The sequence below is a fragment of the Triplophysa dalaica genome, chromosome 24 (assembly GCF_015846415.1).
Source record: "Triplophysa dalaica isolate WHDGS20190420 chromosome 24, ASM1584641v1, whole genome shotgun sequence".
Classification (NCBI taxonomy): Eukaryota; Metazoa; Chordata; class Actinopteri; order Cypriniformes; family Nemacheilidae; genus Triplophysa; species Triplophysa dalaica.
The window spans coordinates 11,123,330-11,147,827 of NC_079565.1; the positions used below are offsets into that span (position 1 = coordinate 11,123,330).

The window sequence follows — 24,498 nt, forward strand, 5'->3', positions numbered from 1 at the left end:
ACTTATTAGACAAAAGTTGTTGCTTTGGGTCAAGAATACTTTAGGCCTAATGGTTAGGGAGTCAGACTTAAAACACAAAGGTTGTAAGTTAAATTCCCAGGCTGGCAGGTCTCCATGGCTTTATTGGGTCACGCCCAAAGAGGTTACATATGGTATCCTGTTCACATATTTAAAATCTTAATGTAACTTTAAATCCATTTACATAAAAAATGCATAAAAACTTAGACTTAAGGTTTTTCATGCTGACTGAAAATCTCTTTCTGCTCCTCTTTCTGACCCTCATATTGTGGGTCATTATTTTGTAAATAAAGTTTTGAGTTTTGTACCCGCTGCATGCCTTTGGGTTTTCCTACCTAGCGGTTTGTGACAGTGAAGTTTTGCCCTGTTTAGTAAAGCTGCCCCTGAATTGCAATGTTTGTTGTGATAGATAAAACTGACAAGCAGTGTGTATTTGTTAGGGAATGTTATAAATTGTGTAACACCTTTCAGAGTTTCCAGGATGAAGACTTGATGGAGAAGTTATGATTTCTGCTTTTGCATTTGGTCTATAAATGTGTGCAGATGCCAAAAACTGCCTCAAGGGGATTTGAGATGTGTTGGCTTGGTTGGTATGCGTTTGTTAACCACAGCTGTTGACTCTGACATCATAAAATCTTTCTTTGAAAAGTCGAAGAGTGCATTTCTGTGCCCAGCTGCTGAATGTTTATGAGTCTGATCTGAACTCCAGAGCCACTCAGATATGCAAAATTTATTCAGCATGTCAATTAGGATATATGATACCACATTTTGAGCAAAGAAATGCAGATTTTTGAGAGCTTCTCTTAAACTTAAATGTTTACAAGTATTTTCTTTCACTTAAGCAAAGGTTTTATAATGATGCAATGATTCATAATCCCAATGTAAAAACATGAATCAGTCATATCAGTGGCCTAAAAAGAGCTCTATCCTAGTTCAGACCCAAATTTTTTATGAGTGTGACTAAAGAAGCTTTTGATTGTTGTTTCTAAAAACAGACAACCTGCTAAACATATGTGGTAAAACAAGAATATAACGTGAAGCTTAAAGATTATGTTTATTCATCTCTGTCAATAAATATCTGCTTTAAATCCTCTATATTGTGTTGAAGTCTTTGATAATTTATGTCATGAACTACAGTATAAATAAAACATATGATTGTGATGTACTTGAGTTATTGAGTTATGCTGTGCTTTTTACAAATTTTAATAGAGAAATACTATGGTATGCACACACACATACACAATATGTGTATTACACAGAGTAGCTTTCACAGCCAATGTTAAAGTCATGGAAGTTAATTTAAATGGAAGGAACCTTGCCGACCTGTACGCACTCACTCAATGGATCCAGGGATGAACTGAAAGGATTACCTCCAGTTAAGTGGCCTGACATCTAAACCTATCCTATACATCTAAAGTTATAGATGCCGGCGTGTACTACCAGTTGCAAATGTGGCAAATACATTTACTTGAACACAATACTGACACATGACATGAGCCTTCTCACTGTCCCCTCTCCCTTTATACTAATACACTTGTGACAACTAAAGATGAGATGACAAAGAGTTTCCTTAATGTTTAGTCTCTAGCCGATAGTTAACTGCTAGTTGTAGAACTGACAAAGTTCGCTTGCATACCATACCCAGCTAACACAATTACGATGTGACATACCTGGACCGGATCATATTCGCTGCTTCCACATAACATTGGACATTGAGGGGACTTGGTGATCACCTCCTGACATGGGCGCCGTAAAGGTGTGTAAGGTTAGGACGATTCTAAGGGCCCAGGCTGATTAAGGGCCCAGGAGAGCAGACCCCCTTTTTATTTTCCTATTTGTAGGGGGCCCAGAAATGTTGGTTTCCATAGGGCCCAGAATTTCTGGCGGCACCCCTGCCTCCTTAAGACCAGCGGTGTAGTCCTAACAAAAAAGTTGTGTTCTATACTATGAAACGTCCTTTGAAGTCCTGCTCGCAAATGTCTCCTATTCAATCTGCTTGTTTTATTATCTCGGGTCCAATATAGAAAGGCAAAACTAACGCTTCTGTTATTAGTGTTAAATAACCGTTCTGACGCCATTCACCAGGTCTCATTTCCCTCGCCATAGTAGGGATTTTTTACAATCACTAACAAAGATTGACGTTTGCACATGCACTAGCAGACCTCCGTTACATTTTCATTCATGTTTATAAATGATGAAGTAAAGTTGACTCCGTTGTTAATATTTATTCCTAAAAGCCAAAGTTTATGAATACACATGCACAGAGAGAGGGACCAACCAATCACAACATCCCGAGAAGCCCTCTGATATAGTATAGGTGGGACATCTTCATACGCACGCTCTAAGCAGGGAACCAATTACGACAGACCTGGTCGTGATAACCAATCACAGCATTTCGGAAGGAGGGACTTTATATAGACCGGAAGAAATCCCGACGTATTGTGAGAAGACGGACAGCGCTTGTCGCTACCCGATCCGTCCCGGAAACACGATTTGTTCCGCGCATGCGCGAAAGTGCGTCTACTTCCGGCCGAAATAATTTACGGCAAACACGATTTGTTCCGCGCATGCGTGAAACTCCGTCTACTTCTGTTCGAAACAATTTACGGCAGTTTTAATAAAAAAGTTGTTTGTCCATACCGGAAATATTTTTTTTTAATAAACTCTGTATAAAAAAAGAGCAATTAACATCAAAAGACATCAAACATATTACAAATGATAATGGTTTGGTGAAACGTACACAAGGAATCCTGTAAAGAGTGAAAAGTAGTTTTTCTCTAATAATCTTTATGTTTCTTTTTATTATATTTTTTGATTCCAAGAAAATACAATATGACAAAATATTATATGTCAGGAGTGAGAAACTGATTTTTATATATATAAATACTTCTTTATTTATAGAAAAACTATAAAACTTAAAATGAATATGTTTATTAGTGATTCTCTTAAAACCTTTTTTTTGGCAAAATATGTCAAGGTTAATATGTGGCACAAATTGATAACCTAATTAGATTATTGAAATCCTTACATGGTTGCCCTTGACAAGCAGGATTTTCAGAATTCATCCAATTTATTTTTACATTTGTTCCTTATTTTCTTTAGTCATTCACTAAATCTCAACCTCCCATCCAGCCTCTCTCAGTCACACAATCAAACATCTATTCATTTACTTAAATTGCTGATTAAGGAACAGGGCATTGACCTTACTTTTCTAATATTTTAACAAATGTCTGCATTTAAGAAACACACAGAAAAAGTTATTTATGTATTTATTACATTTATTTACACATTTGGTTATTCCAAACAACCACCCAAACCCCACACACTCAGTCAACCTAACGACGCTCTGAAGGACTGACTAAAGAAATTTCTGAAGTCGTTCATAAAACACAAACGAATCCATAGCGCTGTCAACCATTTTTGTACTCTCCAACATCGCCACTAACAGACTGTCGTAAAACATCTAAGATAACAGGAAGTGGCGCCAATTAGAACGCATCGAGTCGACTGTCGTGAAAATGGGAATTACCGGAAGTAGACGCACTTTCGCGCATGCGCGGAACAAATCGTGTTTCCGGGACGGATCGGGTAGCGACAGCGCTGATCTATAGACTTGAAATATGTGACAGATAAAAGTTTTTTTACAAACACCCCAAAAAACAATAAAAGCATAAAAAAAACACAAAATAATGGCTAGTTTAACAAACTTAGGGTTACAGTATTTGTTTTGGTTCACACTTGTGTGCACATGAACGAGTGACATCGACATTTCCAAACCAATCGCGTTCAACGCTTTAAAGGGATAACAGAATTAAAACCTTCTTAAAATATACGCCTATTTTATGAGACATTATTTAGGTGAATCCTACACTTGATTTTAGAATAAAGGATAGCCGTGTTAAAAGATATGTGATGTCATTGTATGGTTTTATTTGTATCTTACTGTAGCTGTTAAATAGAAAGCTTCTTTAGTGGACACCGAAGATAAATGTCCTGATAACACAGTAAAACTGAGTGTTCCGGATCTCAGAAGAATATGTAAAAAATGACATGGAAAATAAACAGTGTAAGGGAAAACCAGTGAGTTTTGTCCATCTCTAAAATCACATTTTAACTATAGTACTCGTTTATTTTTTTCAAATATATTTTTATATTAGTATTTTTTTGTTTTCATTTATTAACTATAAACTGTGAATGAGTTGTGTCACTTATATGTACATTTTCTCACACTTGATGGAAAAACACTTCAAAGATTACGTTTTATGAGAAATAAATGTTAATTTTATGTTTTAAACTGAAATGAGACAACCTCGATGACGTATGTGGCCGACAAGCGACCTCTAGAGGACGTAGCCTTGAAACGCAGCTTGTGTTAGTTCACAGATACAGCAGAGCAATATCTTATTCGATCAGTTATAAAACACATACAGAATCTTTAGATATTTTAGATACTGATTATGACGTTAATATTCATATCTCTGTAGCCTAAATACACATTCAGCTCCAAATATGGTGAACACAATATAACTTTGGTAGCTTGTAGAGGTGTATGTGTTTCAACTACCACATTCAGTCCAAACCCACACTTAAAATTAATTACAAGACAGACAACTAAAAGATAAACGCTACTTAATGAGATCAGTCGTAAAAGCATACGCAAACAAAATTGTTGCCTTTAAAGAACAAGTTAAACTAGACTGCCCCCTACAGACAAACGATGGTTTTACTTTTTGATTTCTGTTCTTGTTCATCTTTACTTTAGTTAATTTGCTTATATTGTGGACTCATGCAGACACTGATAATTGTTCAGAGGGTTCCTCTGTAACCAAAACATTGAAATACGAACACGGATTACGCCCAGTGTACTAACAAACTCGGATGCTCTTTATCTGATAGTGTGGGTGGCTCTTAAAAGAGCCTTTGTGGTATTAAACTCAAAGAGAGTTTATTTGGAGCTTGTGTACTTGGTCACGGCCTTTGTTCCCTCAGACACGGCGTGTTTGGCCAGCTCACCGGGCAACAACAGACGGACGGCGGTCTGGATCTCTCTGGAGGTGATGGTGGAGCGCTTGTTGTAGTGAGCGAGACGAGATGCCTCACCGCCGATGCGCTCAAAGATGTCGTTGACGAAAGAGTTCATGATGCCCATCGCCTTTGAGGAAATACCGGTGTCGGGATGAACCTGTTTCAAGACTTTGTAGACATAGATAGCGTAACTCTCCTTCCTAGACTTTCTGCGCTTCTTTCCTGCCTTCCCGGCGGTCTTGATGACGGCCTTCTTGGATCCCTTCTTGGGCGCGGTCTTCGCTGGCTCAGGCATAGCTGAATAAATGGACAATCTGAATATCTGCAGGGGTTTATATGGACGAGTCTATGCAAATTTTTTGCAAAACGTGACTTGCACTCCGATTGTGTGTCTTCGTTGGCCAAACCCTTTAAATGTTTCAATTGGCTAGTTCATAGTGTGACGTAGAGGAAAGAGAGCCAATGAAAGTGTTTCCTCCCACAGATTCATGTTTGAACGTGACCCTCCCCCACGCAATCCAGTTTCCTTTGTTTACTTCCCGCTCTTATATTTCCTTATTTTTATAATATTCTACACAAGGAATATCTATGTCTCCGTATATAGTGTGCGCATTCGTGTAATTGTTTTATTCAAAATGATTCTTTGAGAGTTTAGCCATTTTGTTGTTTGAGTCCGCAATAATCTGCAAAAAATTACTATTTTCAAATGTTTCCATCTCTGCGTTAAGTCTCCACAACCGGAAACGGCACAGGGTTACTAAGTCACGCACGCACATAGTCCATTGATTTGTTGTCCTGTCGCTTTATTATTTATCAAATGACTCGGAAAACATGCAAACATATTTGGCTGAATGTGAAATGACAGATGTGAGTATTTCTGTAATTATTTTAGGGAAGCATGCGTTGTATGCAATATCAACGGTGTGACCGTATCGACTGTTTTCATCAATACTTAGGGCTATAGAGAAGGTAAATAAAATAATATTTGTTTTCATAATGAATCTTAAAGGCTCTAGTTAGACTCTTTTTCTGGAAAAGAGCCGTAGGTTTGTTTTTTTTTAACTACACACTTTTAACCACCGAACATGTGCTTTCGTTTCAGCGAATAGACAAAGTCCATTGCGGTTTTTCAACTCTGTGCGAGTTCCTTCACTTTCATAGCTTAAAACACACGACCATTCATCATTAGACACTCATCTATCATGTTTAACTTTACACCATTACTTTAGAAAGGATTATTAGTAAGGAAAACATCTCGTTCAGTGGAATGTAGGTGGCTCTTAAAAGAGCCTTTGTGTTGATATGGGTGACGTAGTTTAAGCGCGTTCTCCACGGATGCGGCGAGCCAGCTGAATGTCTTTAGGCATGATGGTGACTCTTTTAGCGTGGATGGCACACAGATTGGTGTCCTCAAAAAGGCCGACCAAATAAGCCTCACTAGCCTCCTGCAAGGCCATGACGGCGGAGCTCTGGAAGCGCAGATCGGTCTTGAAATCCTGAGCGATTTCTCTCACCAGACGCTGGAAAGGCAATTTACGAATCAGCAGTTCGGTGGACTTTTGATAGCGGCGGATTTCTCTCAACGCCACAGTACCGGGCCTGTAACGATGAGGCTTCTTAACGCCGCCGGTGGCAGGGGCACTCTTGCGGGCAGCTTTAGTAGCGAGCTGCTTCCTAGGCGCTTTGCCGCCAGTTGACTTACGAGCCGTCTGCTTTGTTCTTGCCATGATCACAACTGTTCACCGTCAGATGCAGAAGAGATTAAATACAGGATATGACTTTAGCTGCAGGCTGCTTTTAAAGGCTAGTCGACCATGACCTCAGAGGGCGGCGACAATGCACTGAAATGTGATTGGATAATGTGAGACGTCTACGTATTCAGCTGACCAATGGGTGTTCGTTTCCTGATTTTCAAACGAGCATGAGCGTTTCCCGCCTGAAACCCTTTTTGTATATTAGTCCTTATAACGCATCGAGCTCTGTAATTACATTTCTACGTGTTATAGCCCCATACCGACAACTATAATCTCTCCCTCAAGCACAATATAAAACAAATATATAGAAAAAGTACACGTTTGTCCTTTTAATGACGAGTAGTTTGTTCTTGTCGTTTTATGAATTAAATGTGAAGCCAGCTGTGATGCCTTATTGTTGTTATTCATTGGCAAATTATTGAACACAATGATTGTGTTTGTGATTGTAGTGCGTAAATTTCCTTAAAAAAGAAATTAAGAAAAACGTCACAAGACTAGCATTTATAATCATATTGAAAGTAGACTTCTTACACACTACAAGGAATATCAAGGGTGTATTTAACCTTTTATTTATTGCATGTACAAGTGGTTGGCTCTTAAAAGAGCATTTTTAGTTTCGGGGAAACTTGTCTACTTGGTCTTGGCGGGCTTCTCGGTTTTCTTGGGTAGGTAACACCACCTGGATGTTGGGCAACACACTGCCCGAGCGATGTTCACGCCGACCAGCAGTTTAACTTCGGGGCGGCCTTTTCTGGCTTAGCTGCTTAGGCTTTGTCGTCTTGTCGTTTAGCAGCCTTGGTATTCTAGGGACTTTTAGCTGCTTTCTTAGGGGCCGCTGGCTTCTACGCCTTATACTTTTAAAATCACTTGAAGTAAATGTACATCATTGAAGTACTCGTAAAGTGTTATTTATAGTTATAGTGGACATAGTGAAGCACGCCCCATCCATGCGCTTCCCCTCCCTTTGTTAATGACATTTATCTGCATCTATTTCCCCCCAATTTACCAATTTCTTTCAGAAAATTAAGTTCTTTAAAAAAACATAAGTAAATGTCAATAAATGTTAATCAAAATGTAAACAATAAAGGACAACGGGAAAAAGTAATCTTTAAAGAAGGTTATACATTACAGCTCGGTGATCAATACATAACGGTAACTTACACAAACACATTTAACATGCACCCTCGTTCCGGTTCCTTATCGTCTTTCTCGCGCCTTCTAAGCACACAGTCTATTTTCCCTCGGCTGTTTTAAATATACTAGGATAGACAACTATTATTCAAGAAATGTGGCGAAAATAAACGTTAGATAGATGCTCTTTATTCGAGAATATGGGTGGCTCTTAAAAGAGCCTTTGGGGTTTTGAGAATATCAGCGGGAGTTTATTTGGAGCTTGTGTACTTGGTCACGGCCTTTGTTCCCTCAGACACGGCGTGTTTGGCCAGCTCACCGGGCAACAACAGACGAACGGCGGTCTGGATCTCTCTGGAGGTGATGGTGGAGCGCTTGTTGTAGTGAGCGAGACGAGATGCTTCACCGGCGATGCGCTCAAAGATGTCGTTGACGAAAGAGTTCATTATGCCCATCGCCTTTGAGGAAATACCGGTGTCGGGATGAACCTGTTTCATCACTTTGTACACGTAGATGGCGTAACTCTCCTTCCTTGTCCTCTTACGCTTCTTGCCTCCCTTTACAGCCGTCTTGGCGACGGCCTTCTTGGATCCCTTCTTCGGCGCGGACTTTGCTGGCTCAGGCATGTTTTCTTCGATTCAAACACGAAGCTATAACCTCCCAAGCAGCTCTGTGAGAAGTATTTATTCCCTGTCCATGCTAATATTCACAGACTGATTGTGTGTCTTCATTGGACAAAAAAACATGAATCGATTTCATTGGAAGACTTGAAACGTAAAAGAGCCAATCAAAATGTTGCAAACGGTAGCCTCGCCCATCGCCTCATGTTTGAAACGTTACATGTCCTCCCCCACTCAGGTCTTCTTTTCTTTTGCCGCCTATTTTATAATTTAATGGATATATTTCTGCAAGCAATGCGAGGATTTTTCTTTACATTTATGTTTATTTATATAAATACATTTCTTTATCTAATTCTTTTTTTTTGTTTTCTAATTGTACAACGCCTATACTATGGATTGTGGATGCTCTTGTTTTTTCTGTTTCTTTGGAAAATTAATAAAAAATATACGCGAGAATATAACAGTACTTTATATTATAATAATTTACCCAGACGTAATTCGAAAACACAATTCAAAGTAGGATTTAAAACTCATTACCAAGCTCACTATAAGAAAGTATCTCTAGAAAACATTTGAATGGTTAAATTGTGTTAGAACCATGGTATAAATGGAGAAGCAGAATAAATCATATAAAATAGTATAAAACATACATAAGGATGGCGAACATGTAAATAGTGTCGTAGTAAAACACTTTACGCACTTTATTATAGCTATAACGTGACGAGATATAGCACACAAGCTAAAACTGGTTAAGCTCTTTGTTTGAGAATGTGGGTGGCTCTTAAAAGAGCCGTTTGTGTTGTGTTGAATTGAAGTCGTTTAACCACCGAAACCATACAAAGTACGTCCTTGTCTTTTCAATGCATAGACGACGTCCATTGCGGTAACTGTTTTTCTCTTGGCATGTTCAGTGTAGGTGACGGCATCACGAATAACATTCTCCAGAAACACCTTCAACACACCGCGAGTTTCCTCGTAGATCAACCCGGAGATACGCTTGACGCCGCCGCGACGAGCGAGACGACGGATGGCCGGCTTGGTGATACCCTGGATGTTATCACGCAGAACTTTGCGATGACGCTTAGCGCCTCCTTTACCGAGTCCTTTTCCGCCTTTGCCTCTTCCAGACATGATTAAATGAACAGTACAAGTACAGAATGTTTGAGATAGGGTGCAGAAATGGGATTTTATAGCTGCTTACAAGACCCAGTGGAAACACCCAAAATGAAGGCGGAGCTAACAGCGTGTACAACTCCGTTTTCAGACGTTTTCCAAAATCATGTTTTTGTTATGTTGTTATGTTATGTTGTATTGTGTTAGTTATTTTTTGAGTTATTATGGCTAAAATCAAAACAGTTTGATTGATATTAATTTGAATGCACAATAACACATTTTTTTAATCGTAGTCACCTCAGTTTGGGAACACTCTTGTTTTCTTTGTCTTAGTTAGGGACCGTAAACTGCATTCAGCTGAATGTTGTAACGACAATCCACTAGTGCCATACTCTTCAATTTAAAACGTTTAGCCAAGACGTAGTATGGCGCCGTAAATGTTTTAAACTTACGGGCTATAAAATCTGTTACTTTAATATTTGTGATTATCAATCCAGCTCATATTCTAAAATGTTTAAATGTTCCTTGCCATGCCGCAACAAATGTGCATATATCATAAGAAGAATGACATGAACCTCAGATTAATATTTTAAAGATCGGTTAACATGCTATTTCATGCATTCAGACTTCTTTACACCGTTAAACGTGCTGCCGTCTCATGTTTAATATTGTCAACTTATTAATAAACGAGTATACTACGTATGACGTAGTATTTCTGTGCTTGATAAACTGTCCTAGCACTCCTACTTGTTTAGGAAAGTCTTGTTTCGTAACAGGAATCCTTTTCCTTTAAAAGACCACTGTGTATTTTTTTGGCTCCATTGACAGAAATGCAATATAATAAACATAACTCTGTCTTCAGAGGTGTATAAATACCTTACAAAATGAAGCGTTGTGTGTTTATTACCTTAGAATTAGCTATTTCTGTCTACATACACCGACCGTCTACATTGACCGCGGTCAATTTGCATATGATTCTCCAAATCGCCATGTTCTGTCGGTGTGTTTCGACACAGGAGGGGTTGAGTGAGCTGTTTGTTGCAATTCGCAACCTTGCCGCTAGATTTCATTGACCTAATTAATAACTAATTGGTCATCTCACTCGGAAAAGCGACCACGGCAAGGCGAAAGAAATAGCCTACCCACGCGCCAACCAATGAGCGATAGAAAGACCTGCTTATCAATATTGGCCTTACCGCTATTGGAATTTAAAGTCGTAGATGTAATTTTTTTCCTACTGAGGCTGTGCTCAGGTTGTTTATTTGCGCACTTAAGTTACTGGTTCACAATTAATAACCGTAAGGTAAACAAAAGACAATGTTATGTTGCCGGGTCTATGTAGCATTACCGTTCCTTGTCACAAATTTAGTGTTATGCCTGTAAACGATGACTACCAAACACGATCCATGTTTTATGGTCAAATGTTGCTGATTCCCTGTCCATGCATGTAGACTTATGTTATAATGCACGATTCCCATAGCGAGTTGAGTGTAAGTTAGTGATTGCACCAATTACACAAAGCACAACGCCTAGTGTGTTTCTGAAAATACAACAACAGAAAAGTATTATTTTCGTTGGTTACTAAACACATTCAGGTACCTGCGCTGTGTTCTCGGTGACTGTAAATGTAGCCAATGTTAGCACGCTAGGTGCTGCCCTAACAACAATCTGCTACCTCAGAGTTGTGTAGGCCTACCCTACGGGGCCCAAAAGAGCAATGAAGTACATGTACAGTTAATGAAGTGACATGATGTTAACAAACTCACGTGTATTGCGTTGCCTACGGGGAAGCCTTGTACAATTGCTCTTATCAAACACATGGGGTAACCCTTAGCATAAGTTCTCTCGTGTTGCTTTAATCTAACTGCTTTTAAAGACCCATGGGAAATGGGGAACAGTGGAAGGGCAGAATTATTTAAAGCAAATGTATTAATTACAAGTTGTTATATATGTAGAGGCCTCTGACACGTTTAACGCTTCAACAGACACTAACAACGGAAAACAGAAATGCAGCATTTATTCAGGGGTGCCGCCAGAAATTCTGGGCCCTATGGAAACCAAAATTTCTGGGCCCCCTACAAATAGCAAAAATAAAAAGGGGGTCTGCTCTTCTGGGCCCTCAATCAGCCTGGGCCCTTAGAATCTTTCTAACCTTCCACCCTTTACGGCGCCCATGCATTTATTATTAAACCATAAAATAAATGTTCGGAATTAATCTGTCAAATATGAAATCTTTAATGATATTGAAATGAACGGTGCTAACGTTTTTTATTCAAATTCTTCAATTATAAAAATGTTACTTGGACTTATGTACATTGCACAGTAAATGTGTGCATGTGACTTTTCAGAAATTGTTCAGAAGCAATACTCAACAGACATGACAATAGGCCCGAGCTCATATTAATTTCAGTAGTTACCTAACACAAGGTGAAAATTAAAGAACAATGTAATGAACAAAATATAAATCTGCAAGGCAAAATGTTCCAATTGAATCATATTTACTGGTGCGGAGATTGGGATCATACTTGTGTCATTTTTTTATGTTGAATAAATAGTTTTGTTTATCTAATGTGATTTCTTCAGTGGGACATTCAACATGCCCATCTTGGTATTATTCTTTGTCATAATTTATTAAAATGAATTTAACAGTTAAATTTGACAGAATAGCACATTTTTATATAGCGTGGCCTATACTCCACAGCATTTAAAATGAAGATATTTTGATAGGGTCATTGAATACTTGTGTATTAACCAAGATTACAGAAATGTGCGGAAAAAGTCAAACAGGTTTGAAATGAAAAGAGGGTAAATGATATCAGAATTTTCTTTTTTGGAGGATGAACTATCACTTTAACGCTTACATTAATCGCATTTAGTAACCTAACTGACCTAACAGTTTAAGAGCAAATAACATCTAGCAAAAAATGCCCATCTGTATCCTAAGGTTTAGTAGTTATGCATTAGCATTCCTAGCCTGCCCACCATTGAGAATTTATCAAATATGAAATATGCCATATTTTCTGAAAAAATGACCTCAGCACCCTATATTTCAGGAACATGGACCAAAAGCATGTTGATGACCCATTCAGCACTCACCCAGTGTTCTTTTTGTAAGATAACGCTTCTATGCAATTGAAATTGCCAGCAATCCATGTTTTCACCATTATAAAGTAGAGGGCGCTGTTGCCCATCTTCTAAGAGTCTACACAGCAGATATATCACCCAAAAACAGGAATTACTCTATCTGTGTTTAGATCTTTGTTCTGAATCTAATCTCTGTAAAGTCTTTGACCAAAAATATCATTGCTTTTTTTCGAAAGTTTATATTTTTAAAGAAACCTATCCACATTCGAAAGGTGATTAAAATAACTGAACTGAACTGAAGAACTGAATACTTTTTAAAGCAGAGGCTATGCTCTTCTTTAATATAAGTGTTGTAGTCGAGACCACCAAAAGCGAGACAAGAGGGTGTCAACATGAAGACAAGACAAAGACTTTGAGGGCTGAAACCAAGCCATGACCAATCCAGGCCGAGACCAAGACCAGCACTCCCAAAATTCATTCAAAAGATCCTCAAAACACTAAAACGTCATAATAAAAAAATAAAATAAGTACCTTATTGTGCAGAAATGTATGTGTAGGATGTTTTATGTTCCATAATTTATTACCCTGTAACATATTAACATTTTTGGGCAGGTAAAAATTCCAACAACTAAACATTCCATTCCATTTTCTACCGCTTATCCGAACTACCTCGGGTCACGGGGAGCCTGTGCCTATCTCAGGAGTCATCGGGCATCAAGGCAGGATACAACCTGGATGGAGTGCCAACCCATCGCAGGGCACACACACACACACACTCACTCATACATTACAACTAAACATAAAAAAGAAAAATACCCCAGAAAAATTTAAGTCTGTGACCTTCAACAAAACATTCAGTGACTTAAATAGATAGTTTCATAGCTTTTTTATCTAATCAATAGCAAACTAGCTGTGTGTTGCTCAGAAAAGCACAAAAGTTCAGATTTGTTCTAGATTTGTTTGGGACAAGTCAGAATACAACAAGAACTGATGTTTAATTACGTCTAAAACTTAAGTCACTTATTAACTAAAGGTTTATTGAATAATTATACAAAATGAGTTTGTATAAACGAAGATCTCATACCAGTACCATTTTTGCAATCACATCTCGGACATTGTGAACCTTAGTGTGTATTCATTTTGTTGACAGATTTTTTCAATCTTTAAGACAATTCCCCATTCTTCTCTTACCAGCAGTAAAAGTATCAAAAGTAACAGAAGAATCAAATAAGGAACAAGCGGTGAATGCTTTTAAAGCCAGATGTTTTACACCCAATCACATGAATGATGTAAACACCAAACAATGCACCAACAATTTAGTGTCCTTCATACAGTTATGGTCTTGACCTGTCTTGAAATAAAACCCTGAGACTACTAATACAGAGACCAAGACAAGATCGAGACACCAAAGACAGTGGAGACCGAGACAAGACCATCCAAATAAGGGCTTTGAGACCAGTCTTGAGTACTATAATACTAGTTCATATATTAGAAGAAAATATTCTGAAAAACATGAAATGTGCTGGTGGTAAACATTTAACCAGCTCACTTTTTGTGTTGACAATAAAACAAAGTATTTGAATGTTGTTTGAAATAATATTAAAGTCAGCATGAAACGGAAGCAGCGATTGTCTTCTTTTCTTTATTGGAATGAATATCCGAGTGAGATGGCCTCTGAAATGAGAAGAAATGTAGGGCAGAACTTGATTTCGTCTGTCGAGTACTGGTTGGATCGTTGTTTATTTTTTGTCGGTTTTTTTGGAGGGGGTCTGGATCGGAAGAGAGAAGGAAGGAAGAGAGGTCATTCAGAGGAAGGAAGAAGGTTAACATTTTTGATTAAAGATTATAAGGGCACATTCATTTGCAAAAAACAATGAAATACACTTCAATGTTTAATTAAAAAAAAACTACAGTTGTCAATTTCAATTTTACCGAAGAATTCTGTAATTTTCTGTAGTTTATATTGTGACTATTACTTCGTAAAAAGAGACTCACAACGTAATGCAATTCTACTTCATGGCGTGGCCGGATCATTACACTGAGCAATGAAGTTCTCTTTGACTTTCGGCACCTTGTGCAAATACACCAATGGACCAATACTCACACTCCTTGCCAAATGTGGTGCATTGAGTTCAGGAGGCATGAGTTTTTATATAATGGAATTCATGCATCAAGATGAAACTCTTTTAACAGTGCTGTGCTGCTCATTTTAACATTGCACATGCACAGTCCTTTCATGGTGCAGACCGAGGTAAAGTACCGATATATAACCAATGTTTTTTTTTTCCATTATTGTTCATTACACTCTCCCTGTCAATATGACAGTAATGTTTCAGTCGTGTTTTCTTTGAAGTTCGTAACGTTCGATTTTTTCCAAAATTGTTATAATGTCAAACTTTTACTCCAATGCTGTAAACATGTTTATTTGTAAAGTACATATATATACACCTGCAGGGTTTTATAGACACTTTAGTAAAATAAATTTCATGTTAATATAAAAAACAGTAAACAAGTTCCTCTTCAGTTGGTCTTTTTATCTGCGCATTTGTATTTTCATAAGGTTTTGGGCACGATTCAAATATGAAATGCCTCCTCTTTCCACGAGAGGGCGCTCCGATCACGTGCCTGTAATAACGTTAATATTGTATTATATTTTAATTGATGGAGCACAATGAAGATCCACATCAAACACGAAGAGTTACACCGTAAACCGTAATTTAATTAACACGATACAATATTTTTGAGCTACATAAATTATTACGAAAGATAAACGTTGTTTTGACGTGAAACTTTTTTCCGTTTAATGCTCAAAAACACTTGCAAAACTGGGAGGAAGGTTTTAAATGTCCTGGACGTCACCCTGTTACCCGCTTTCCTTTTAAAACTTAAAGTTCTGCTTGTTTTCATGACTGCAGCACGAGGGTTAAATCCCGCTCTGCTCTTAAGCGCCTCCTTCAGCTCCAAAGGCATTTCCTGCCGTCCAGACTCCCACAATAAACAGCTGTACGGCAGCGGTTATGGCACGCTTCGTACCGCTGTTGTATCCTTCCGGCAGTCCCATCATCCTCCGGTTCTCAAAGATGCAAGTGTGCACGATCAACTTCAAACTTCCAGCCCTATCGCGCTTTAGAAACGGTGTCTCGAGCGCCCTTTACTAAAATCAACCCGACAGACGTCATACGGAGTGAACGTTACTTTGTTTCAGGACGAACGCGTGCTTCCCCCCGTTCATATTTCCTATTGACTGACGGTTACCAGGGAGATCATCATAAACCGTCGAAGGGATCTGTTATTTTCGCGTCGCGTCCGCGTGATCGGAGATGAAGTCGACGGGATATATCTAGAAAACCTGCCACGTTTCTGTCTTCGAGGGGCGAAGTTGCGACTGCAACGGAGGTGAGTCAAAGCGGGATTGTTACGATATTGCTACATATATCAACGTTTTTGTTTGATCCGGATTAGCATGATGCGCTTTCAATAGAAACGGGCGTAACAAGCATCACTGGTCGCACTGCATTTGGATGTATGATGTTCATTTTCCTCTTTGGGAGACAGCCAGCCAGCCATCAATCCATACACACACTGCACGAATTTCTTGATCGTCGGCTTTCGTCTCTATAGAGCGATACAGATGCATATTTTACTTTCGTTTGGCAGCTGATGTGAATCAGTTATACGTATTTACATATTTATATGTAGTCCGTGTTGTTCACATAGTCGTTCTGTTTTCTTATTTATACCTTATTATAAAGAATCATGTTGGTAGAAGCTTAGCTGTCAGACATTTAAAGTATGGTAATTCAAATAATGCTATATGTCTACATGTTACTGCCATCGTAAACATATGGATTTCATTGTAGTGTAGTTATTAGAATAATTAATACAAGAAAGTCATTTTCATGTTCGTGTAAATTTCAATACGATAGTTTATTTTAATTTTAATGTGCGTTTTATTTTATTACATTTTTGCATTGTGAAACAAGCAGACTACAAATAATAATGTAAATGATAATACAAATAATATAGAACTACAGAAGTGTATATAATATAAATAAGTCAATTAAATCATGTTATCATAAGGATGGGGAAATTATACATAAGCAGATTGTAATAATATGAAAAAGAAAGCATATTATGTGGTACATTATTATTATATCAATAACATTTATATTATTTGCGAATTCCCACTCTTTTTGTAACATGCTGCTACATACATGTGTGTAAACACTCATATTAATTTCATTATGACCATTGCTAAAGTCATTCTGTTTCAGGCAGCAGTAAATAACGCAGAAAAGGGTTTTAGTTTGCATTGTGAAACAAGCAGACAACAAATAATAATGTTAATAATAATAATAATATTATAGAACTACAGAAATGTACAAGTGTATTTAATATATATAAGTACAATCATAAGGATGGGGAAGTTATACACAAGCAGATAGTAATAATATGAAAAAAAGCATAATATGTGGTACATTATTATTATATCAATAACATTTATATTATTTGCGAATTCCCACTCTTTTTGTAACATGCTGCTACACACGTGTGTGTAAACACTCATATTAATTTCATTATGACCATTGCTAAAGTCATTCTGTTTCAGGCAGCAGTAAATAACGCAGAAAAGGGTTTTAGTTTGCATTGTGAAACAAGAAGACAACAAATAATAATGTTAATAATAATAATAATATTATAGAACTACAGAAATGTACAAGTGTATTTAATATAAATAAGTTAATATAATCATAAGGATGGGAAAATTATACACCAGCAGATTATAATAATATGACAAAGAAAACATTATATGTGGTACATTATTATTATAATTATATCAATAACATTTTTATTTATTGTCGAATTCCCACTCTTTTTGTAACATGTTGTTGCACATGTGTGGAACACGCACATAAATTTCATTATGACAATTTGCCAAAGACATTCTGTTTCAGGTTTTAGTAAACAACGCAGAAAAGTGTTTCACTTTCATGGATAAAAGTAATATAATGGGAGATATGCAGGAATTTAGCACATTACAGATAATCCACGACTTTGGCTACTATCAGAGCTTATCTGTTTGCTCATAGCGGTACGATTCTTTATTGTGAAACTAATCCCATATCAACAAAAGCCACTAGTGAAAATCACATTCAGTAGATCCAGATTACTTATGAGAAGCATCTGGTGACATTTTGTAAAGAGCAAACCAAGCAATGAGCCCTAACAGTCCAGTGTTTGTTGTTTAATTTATTCGTACCCTCCGTTACACTGACTCGGTTTTCTCGCTGATGGCTCTTTGTGAGAACTCCAGACAGCTGAACTCTTTTTTTTAAAGGGGTCATAGGCTGGTCAGTCTACACTTCCTGTACACACGACCAAGACCCTTCCAGGGCTTTCTGCTATCCAGCACTATCAAAATGAAGTTATGATTATTAGTATTCAGGGTTTTTCCTGAATACTCCTGAATAGCTCTTTTATCATTTTCAAAAAATGTACGTTTCAGCCCACAATCGCCAACTGAATTAACCAGTCTTGCATTCTCTGTGGTTCACTTTAAATGAATCAATGGTCTCTTAAATTCACTAGTGACTGAACAGTTCAATAGTTTAAATGAATCGGTTCAAATGAGTCATTCATGTGCGAGTCTTTCTAAAAGCAATGTGCGTTCATACTGACGTACAGTACACGCTGATCCACATTCCAACTGCACAGCTAAAGACATGACGATGATGTACGTCATGTTAATTTAAGAAATTTCAAGAAATGAAACGTACTTGGATGCGAAACAAACAACCGCTAGCTCTTGTTCTGCAAATCTTTTTAACTTCTCAGTGTGCTGATAATGAAACAGCGCCTCTAGTGTGGCGTAATGCCGCAACTGCAGTTACAAATGACAGTATGTTAAATGCACGCAGCATTTCTTGTGAAGACACCCACATAGTTTGGGCGAGAGCCTGAGGCGGCACGACATTTGACGGGAGCGGCCACCTCCAATTTCTCTATGCAGGAAAAACCCTGGTATGAGATTATTAGAAAGGAAGCATTATGACTCTGGTTTAAGCAGCGCTCTGTGTTCTGTTCATTCCAACAGCCAAAGTGACAAACTTCATATTTAGCCTCTCTTTCACAACTACCGCAGTCCAATAGGAACAGATGATTACTCATGCTTGGCTCACGCTTGAAGGCTTGAAATATGGCCAGGTTGTTTCTCGCTGTGGATTAACATGAGAGTGGGCATGATGTTGAATCTGCTTATAAATCTCTGCTGTTTAATTGAAGGCCTGTTCACACGAGGATGATGACTTGAACAACTGTATAACCAACAAAAGATAACGTTATGGTTATTCTAAGCAAAGGTGCAGTTTCATATTTTAAATACATGAGCCCTTTGAATTTGATCCCAAAGTGATCCCAAGAAAATATTCAGCCGGTTTTCATTAAATGCATCCCTGTTGGTGTCTTTACACCTAATTCAATATGTGTGGACCTTACTCTATAATGAATGGGGGTGGAGGATTGTGAACGTTTTTCTATATATACACAGTCGCCTTTGGTTTATGCAATAAATATTAATAGAGATTCAATATTTATAGCTCGGTGCTTTCCATTGCCCTGCAAATAGGCACTGTGGAACCAGATGATGGAAAGAAATGGCCACAGTTCAAATTCTTATTCATATTGAACACGTGTGTAGATTAGACTGAAGTTTATGAGAAGCCTGGCATTCTCCTGTGCTAGTGGTGGGCAGATGTGAACACGATTTCTCTCCCACCATTTGATAGCAGGTCTCAAATACTGTTTCCTATAATACAATGTTCGATAACTATAAAGCAAACAAATTTAACTATAAGTTGGCACAGCTTTCGCTATATATCAATACTAGCATATGTTGAGGTACAAATCAAGCAGCTATTTCAAATGAAAGTATATGCTTTTCATACATTTGTTTGCACAGAAAAGCAATGCAACGTAGAAAAAAGATCCCTGACCTTTAGAAGGGTGTTTTATTTTACAATGTTCATTCTGCTGTAATGACATTTAATAAAGTAGCTGATGCTGTGTGTGATGTGTGCATGTATCCAATTTTTTTTTTTTTGTCTGTTTATTCCTTTGGTTATACATTCGCTACACAAACGAAATATGATCTTATTTTGGATAGCAGCCGCACACCATGGTTTACTGAAGAAAAGTGTCATGATTTCAATGCTGACTGCTGATTGGTTGAAGCATCAAGGAACGTGCAGATAGCACCACCACGGCCACTGACAAAAGAGCTATAATGTAAATAATATAAAATATAATGCACCAAAATGACTAAATAATCAAAATGGTCAGCTTCTCTTAAATAACTATCAATGGAGAATTATGCTCTGGGTTCAGATATTTACTGGCAAAGGCTTCCAGGACCACAGTAACCAGTAACCCTGACCATTTTGGGAGCATTTTTAATAAATATGGGATTGGCATTTTATGCAGTTATAGTACCATGGCCCAATGTATTCTTAAATGAAAATAAATATAGTTAAAGTTGTCCGGTAACCATGTTATTTAATGGTCTGGCAGGCACTTCAGTTTGCCTGTAAATCACTTGATTTTTCTTTTTTCCATGTCGTATGCTGTGGAAAGCCGTAGTTACTGCAGTCTGTAATTTATTTACTATGCAAGATGTTGTATTATCCTGCATCAGCAGAGCTTTTTTAAGTCTATATGCCATCGTTTGCTTAAGGCTGGTGTTGAAGTTCTCTTGAAGAAAACGTCCTGCCCTAGTTTCCCTCCTCTGAGGCTACAGTATGACTATGAGATGTTAGCAGAGATTGTACTATTTCGCGCACTCTCACAAGGGACTCGTCTCACAGAGTGACACAGCGTAGCACAGAGAAGGGAAAAAACGATATAGGACATTTACAGAGTGAATAGAGGACACGAAATTGGCTGAAGGATGAAACGGCATCAGGAATTTATACCCACATTACCTGCAAGAACACCCAAGTCACTCATGTGTTGATGGTGCGTGAATTAAAAGCTTTTTGTGTGTTTTAGATTAGACGGGTCTGTTTAGATTCCATCTCTTCGTGCGGTCGTAAATTTATTCCAATGTAATTTACTGTAGCAGGTGAAATTGAGCGCAAACGTGATCTAAAATTAGTCACAGATTCAGAGAAACCAAAGCGATCAGACTGTTCCCTTTATATTGTGCCATCTGGAAAAGGAGATCTGCACATTCTGCAGTGAAGGAAAACACTTCCAGAGATTGGAGTGTAATTGGCCCCACTAGATATCCAGAGATGCATAAACACTCCCATGAAGTCTGTACTTATAGCCTGGTTGTGTGTTGGAAAAAGGAAACGAGTCTGTTTGCGAACAAAGTATATAAGCATCGATCTGTATTTTTTGGAGAATGTTGGAAACCAAACAATATCGGACTCAGTTCACTACAACTATATGAGCAAAAAACACAGAAACATTTCTAAAAATGTATTTTTTTGTTTTTACAGAAGAAAGAGTCAAAAACATGTTTTGAAGGTGAATAAGTAACTAAATATTTGTATTATAATTATTTTAGGGCGAACTATTGCTTTAATTATAGTAGAATCAAATATATTTTTGCTGTGTTTTAAGAATTGTTTTATCATGGTCTGTTTGAATAGTCGATTTTGATTGGCCGGAAAGTGTGCATTAAAACCGTTTATTTCACAGGTTGTTCAAGTCAGTTTGATCCATTTTCAAAATAATTGATGAAAATAACTTTGCGTTTTCACTTGTCTGATCAAAAATCACGCCATAAACATCAATAACTTCTTTAACTTGCCAAATGACCAGGGTATATTTGGGGTAATCCACGACTAGCCGTGCATTAAAGAATTAAAATCCTTTAAAGGGTTCATATAGCATGAATATGTGTTTTTCTGTGTCTTTGGTGTGTTATAAGTTGCCCATGCATGTATTAGACACGTAAATTTGCAAAATTAAAGTGTCGGAGCAAAAGATGCATTCTATCTAAAGGCAAATGGTCACCCAGACCTGCCTGAAACGCCTCGTGTAACCACACCCCCACAAATCTACGTCAGTTCGTGGTATAATTTAACTAAGACTGTCCAAATGTATACGCGAGAAAGGTGGGCGTACCTGTCAACACAATTACTTTGAACCTGATGTTCCAAATATGGTAAGGCGTTACATTTCCGTCACACGCTTGCTGTATTCGACCAATCACTACGTACTGGATAACTGGCCAATCATAGCACACCGCGCTTTTCAAAGTGACAAGCTTAAACCTTAAATCTTAAATTCTAAAATTTTACATCTTAAATATACGATAATATTCGTTTTAGCCGTGTTATATTACCCATTTGATGCACAGCTTTTTTTTACTATTGGGTTATTCTATGCAAAACTTGGAAGATGTTCAAAATATTCCAGCAATCTTCTTATTGTTTCTAGTGCACATATTCAACCAATTCTTTAAAAACCTTTTTTGATTGTGATGTGTTTAATCAAGCACATTTGGTTTGTTTGCTGGCACACATATTGGGCACAATGGGACTATTCCCTAATGAAATTGCAGTGTTGACATAGATTGCTTGTTTTAATTTCAGTCTGACATCGACTACAGTCTCTTCCAAGCACACTAATGTTGTTCTGACTGCTGACACAATCACACAAAACAGACTTTCAGGCTTGTGGAAATGCCCTCTTACAGTATGTTCACTTTAAAATTGATCTCCAACAAATTACATTTGCAAATTCTATGAGCTCTCCATTATGAGCTGTGAATGTAGTCCTCCACCAAGAACAGTAATAATATAGGTTTGTACCCTCATACTCTCAAAGTTGATGTAAACATGATGTTCATGGGTTAATGACTGTGCTACTGGTTAAGGCGTTATGGCAATTGAAGAAAAGTTCCATATGGCCCTTACACAACTAATCATGTTTCTTTTTATGCATTTTAATGCAATTTTAAGCTTCCGTGTGGCTCAGTGGTTAGATAATGGCGTTAGCATGGGTTTGATCCCAGGAATTGCACATTCTAAGAAACAAATGCATAGTATAATGCAATGTAAGTCGCTTTGGATAAAAGGGTCAATGTACTATGGTAAAGCCACAGCACTGTTGTAACAGGTCCCCTTTAAGCTATAAAAAGCTTTGCACTCAAAGGCTTCTCAGTGAAAGTAATATTGCTCCATACACAGAATGAATTTGACGAATACGTGCAGTAAGTTAAGAGGAGGTAATTTCACACACCCTTATGCTCACCAGCTTCCCCTGCTTATATGTTCCTTGGCAACTCCAGCCGGGTGTAAACAAACACTCAAGGGGCGCACCTATGTGCGGCCTGCCCCAGTGTGTGGGTTTGTGTGAACTCCATAATTTCCTCAGGGAGATGATGGTAAGAGGTCAGCTGTGCTTTCCCACAAACCTTCATTTTGGCAAAGAACTCTGGTTGCTATTATGGGCAGTCTGGTCCTCTCATCACTTTTAGAAATGCATTCCTTAATAGCAGCAGTGTGGGTTTCATTATTAAGCATCTTTTAATCAAGAACAATACTGTCCAATGGGGTCCTTGCTGGGAATTGAAAACAAGAGAATTAGTACTTTTTATACTTCCCTAGTTCCCATTTGACATCAGGCTGTAAAATCATTCGTAATCCACATACAGTACATAATGCACCGGTAGTAACAAAGACAAAGCTCCTACAAAATCAGCAAAAAAGCTCGACTCCCAAGGAAATGGCTCGAGTCTATTCTTATGAAGGATGGTGCATGCTTTGATTTGTGCAGCGGGGAGCTGTTTTGTAAGGCGTGGAGGGGAGACATGAGGTCAATTCTGCTGTTCAGCTCACTGCTTGAGAACATATCACCAGACTCCACTCAACCTATTAGAGCACAGCTGCGCTTCCACACAGTTTTTTTGCTCATCACTGTCAGGATCGATTTGAGAAATGCTTCCTGTGCAGGGTTTTTTATGATCTGTTACAAAGGATGCTCCAGGATTTCACCTCTCTTATTAGCTTCGTGAGTCGTTTCTAAAGCATTGCATACTTGATCAAATTCTAGCATAACTAGTAGACCTTTCAAGCTAAGTCCATTCCATGTTTTACTATCGCCCTTGAACGTGTGTTTTGGTTTGTGGTAGATGTGTGTAAATGGGGGCATTTAATCATTGACTGGGAACATGTGATTTTATGTTTATAGCAACTGGTCAAGGTTGTGTGAATCTGACCTTCATAGGCCCAGGACAACTGTGTAAGGAGTTGTTGTCAGCGAACGATATTTGGGGATATTGTCTGCGCCCCAGCGAGGAGGAGGACACATTAAGATATTGTTTACTAGTATAGTGAAAGTTACCTATTTTTGGTGACCCGTACCCGAAATGTGACCTCTGAGTTTAACCCATCCAGAGTGTAGTGAACACACCCACAGCAAGTCATGAACACATGTACACCTTGGCAGCTATCACTGTGGGGATAAGATGCCTTGATCAAAGGCAGCTCAGTTGATACCCGTCAGCCCTGAGAATCGAAGCGGCAACCTTCTGGTCACGAGTCCGACTCGCTTACCATTAGGCCACAACTAGTCTAGAAATGTGAATGTCCCTGATCTTGAAACCGAATCAGGTCTTCTCTCTCTGGAGGGGACTTACTGAGTTAATGATAATATACTGGTGAGCTATTAAAAGCTATAATTTCTGCAAACTATCACTTTGTGATGCTTTAATGACATTGCTGGTGACTTTTTTATTACAGGAA

The 24,498-nt window shown here is 38.1% G+C and overlaps 4 protein-coding genes across 4 annotated transcripts in view; 1 reads left to right on the forward strand and 3 right to left on the reverse strand.

The window, feature by feature from the left end:
- Window positions 1-4,435: 4,435 nt before the first annotated feature.
- Window positions 4,436-5,338, reverse strand: LOC130413939 (histone H2B-like). The gene has a single exon (XM_056739487.1). It carries the CDS (start codon window positions 5,336-5,338, stop codon window positions 4,964-4,966), a length of 375 nt encoding a protein of 124 aa, XP_056595465.1. The 3' UTR covers window positions 4,436-4,963.
- A 1,010-nt stretch (window positions 5,339-6,348) lies between these two features.
- Window positions 6,349-9,685, reverse strand: LOC130414690 (uncharacterized). The gene is made up of 3 exons (XM_056740703.1): window positions 9,373-9,685; window positions 8,248-8,559; window positions 6,349-6,778 (listed from the first exon to the last, which is right to left on the reverse strand). Exons 1-3 carry the CDS (start codon window positions 9,677-9,679, stop codon window positions 6,360-6,362), a joined length of 1,038 nt encoding a protein of 345 aa, XP_056596681.1. The 5' UTR covers window positions 9,680-9,685; the 3' UTR covers window positions 6,349-6,359.
- Window positions 7,930-9,126, reverse strand: LOC130413938 (histone H2B 1/2). The gene has a single exon (XM_056739486.1). It carries the CDS (start codon window positions 8,552-8,554, stop codon window positions 8,180-8,182), a length of 375 nt encoding a protein of 124 aa, XP_056595464.1. The 5' UTR covers window positions 8,555-9,126; the 3' UTR covers window positions 7,930-8,179.
- A 5,913-nt stretch (window positions 9,686-15,598) lies between the features above and the next one.
- Window positions 15,599-24,498, forward strand: part of osbpl5 (oxysterol binding protein-like 5) — a 42,860-nt gene continuing 33,960 nt past the window's right edge. Inside the window, exon 1 of the mRNA XM_056740136.1 lies at window positions 15,599-16,141. The gene's annotated coding sequence lies outside the window, so the exon portion shown is untranslated. The remainder of the gene's footprint in view (window positions 16,142-24,498) is intronic.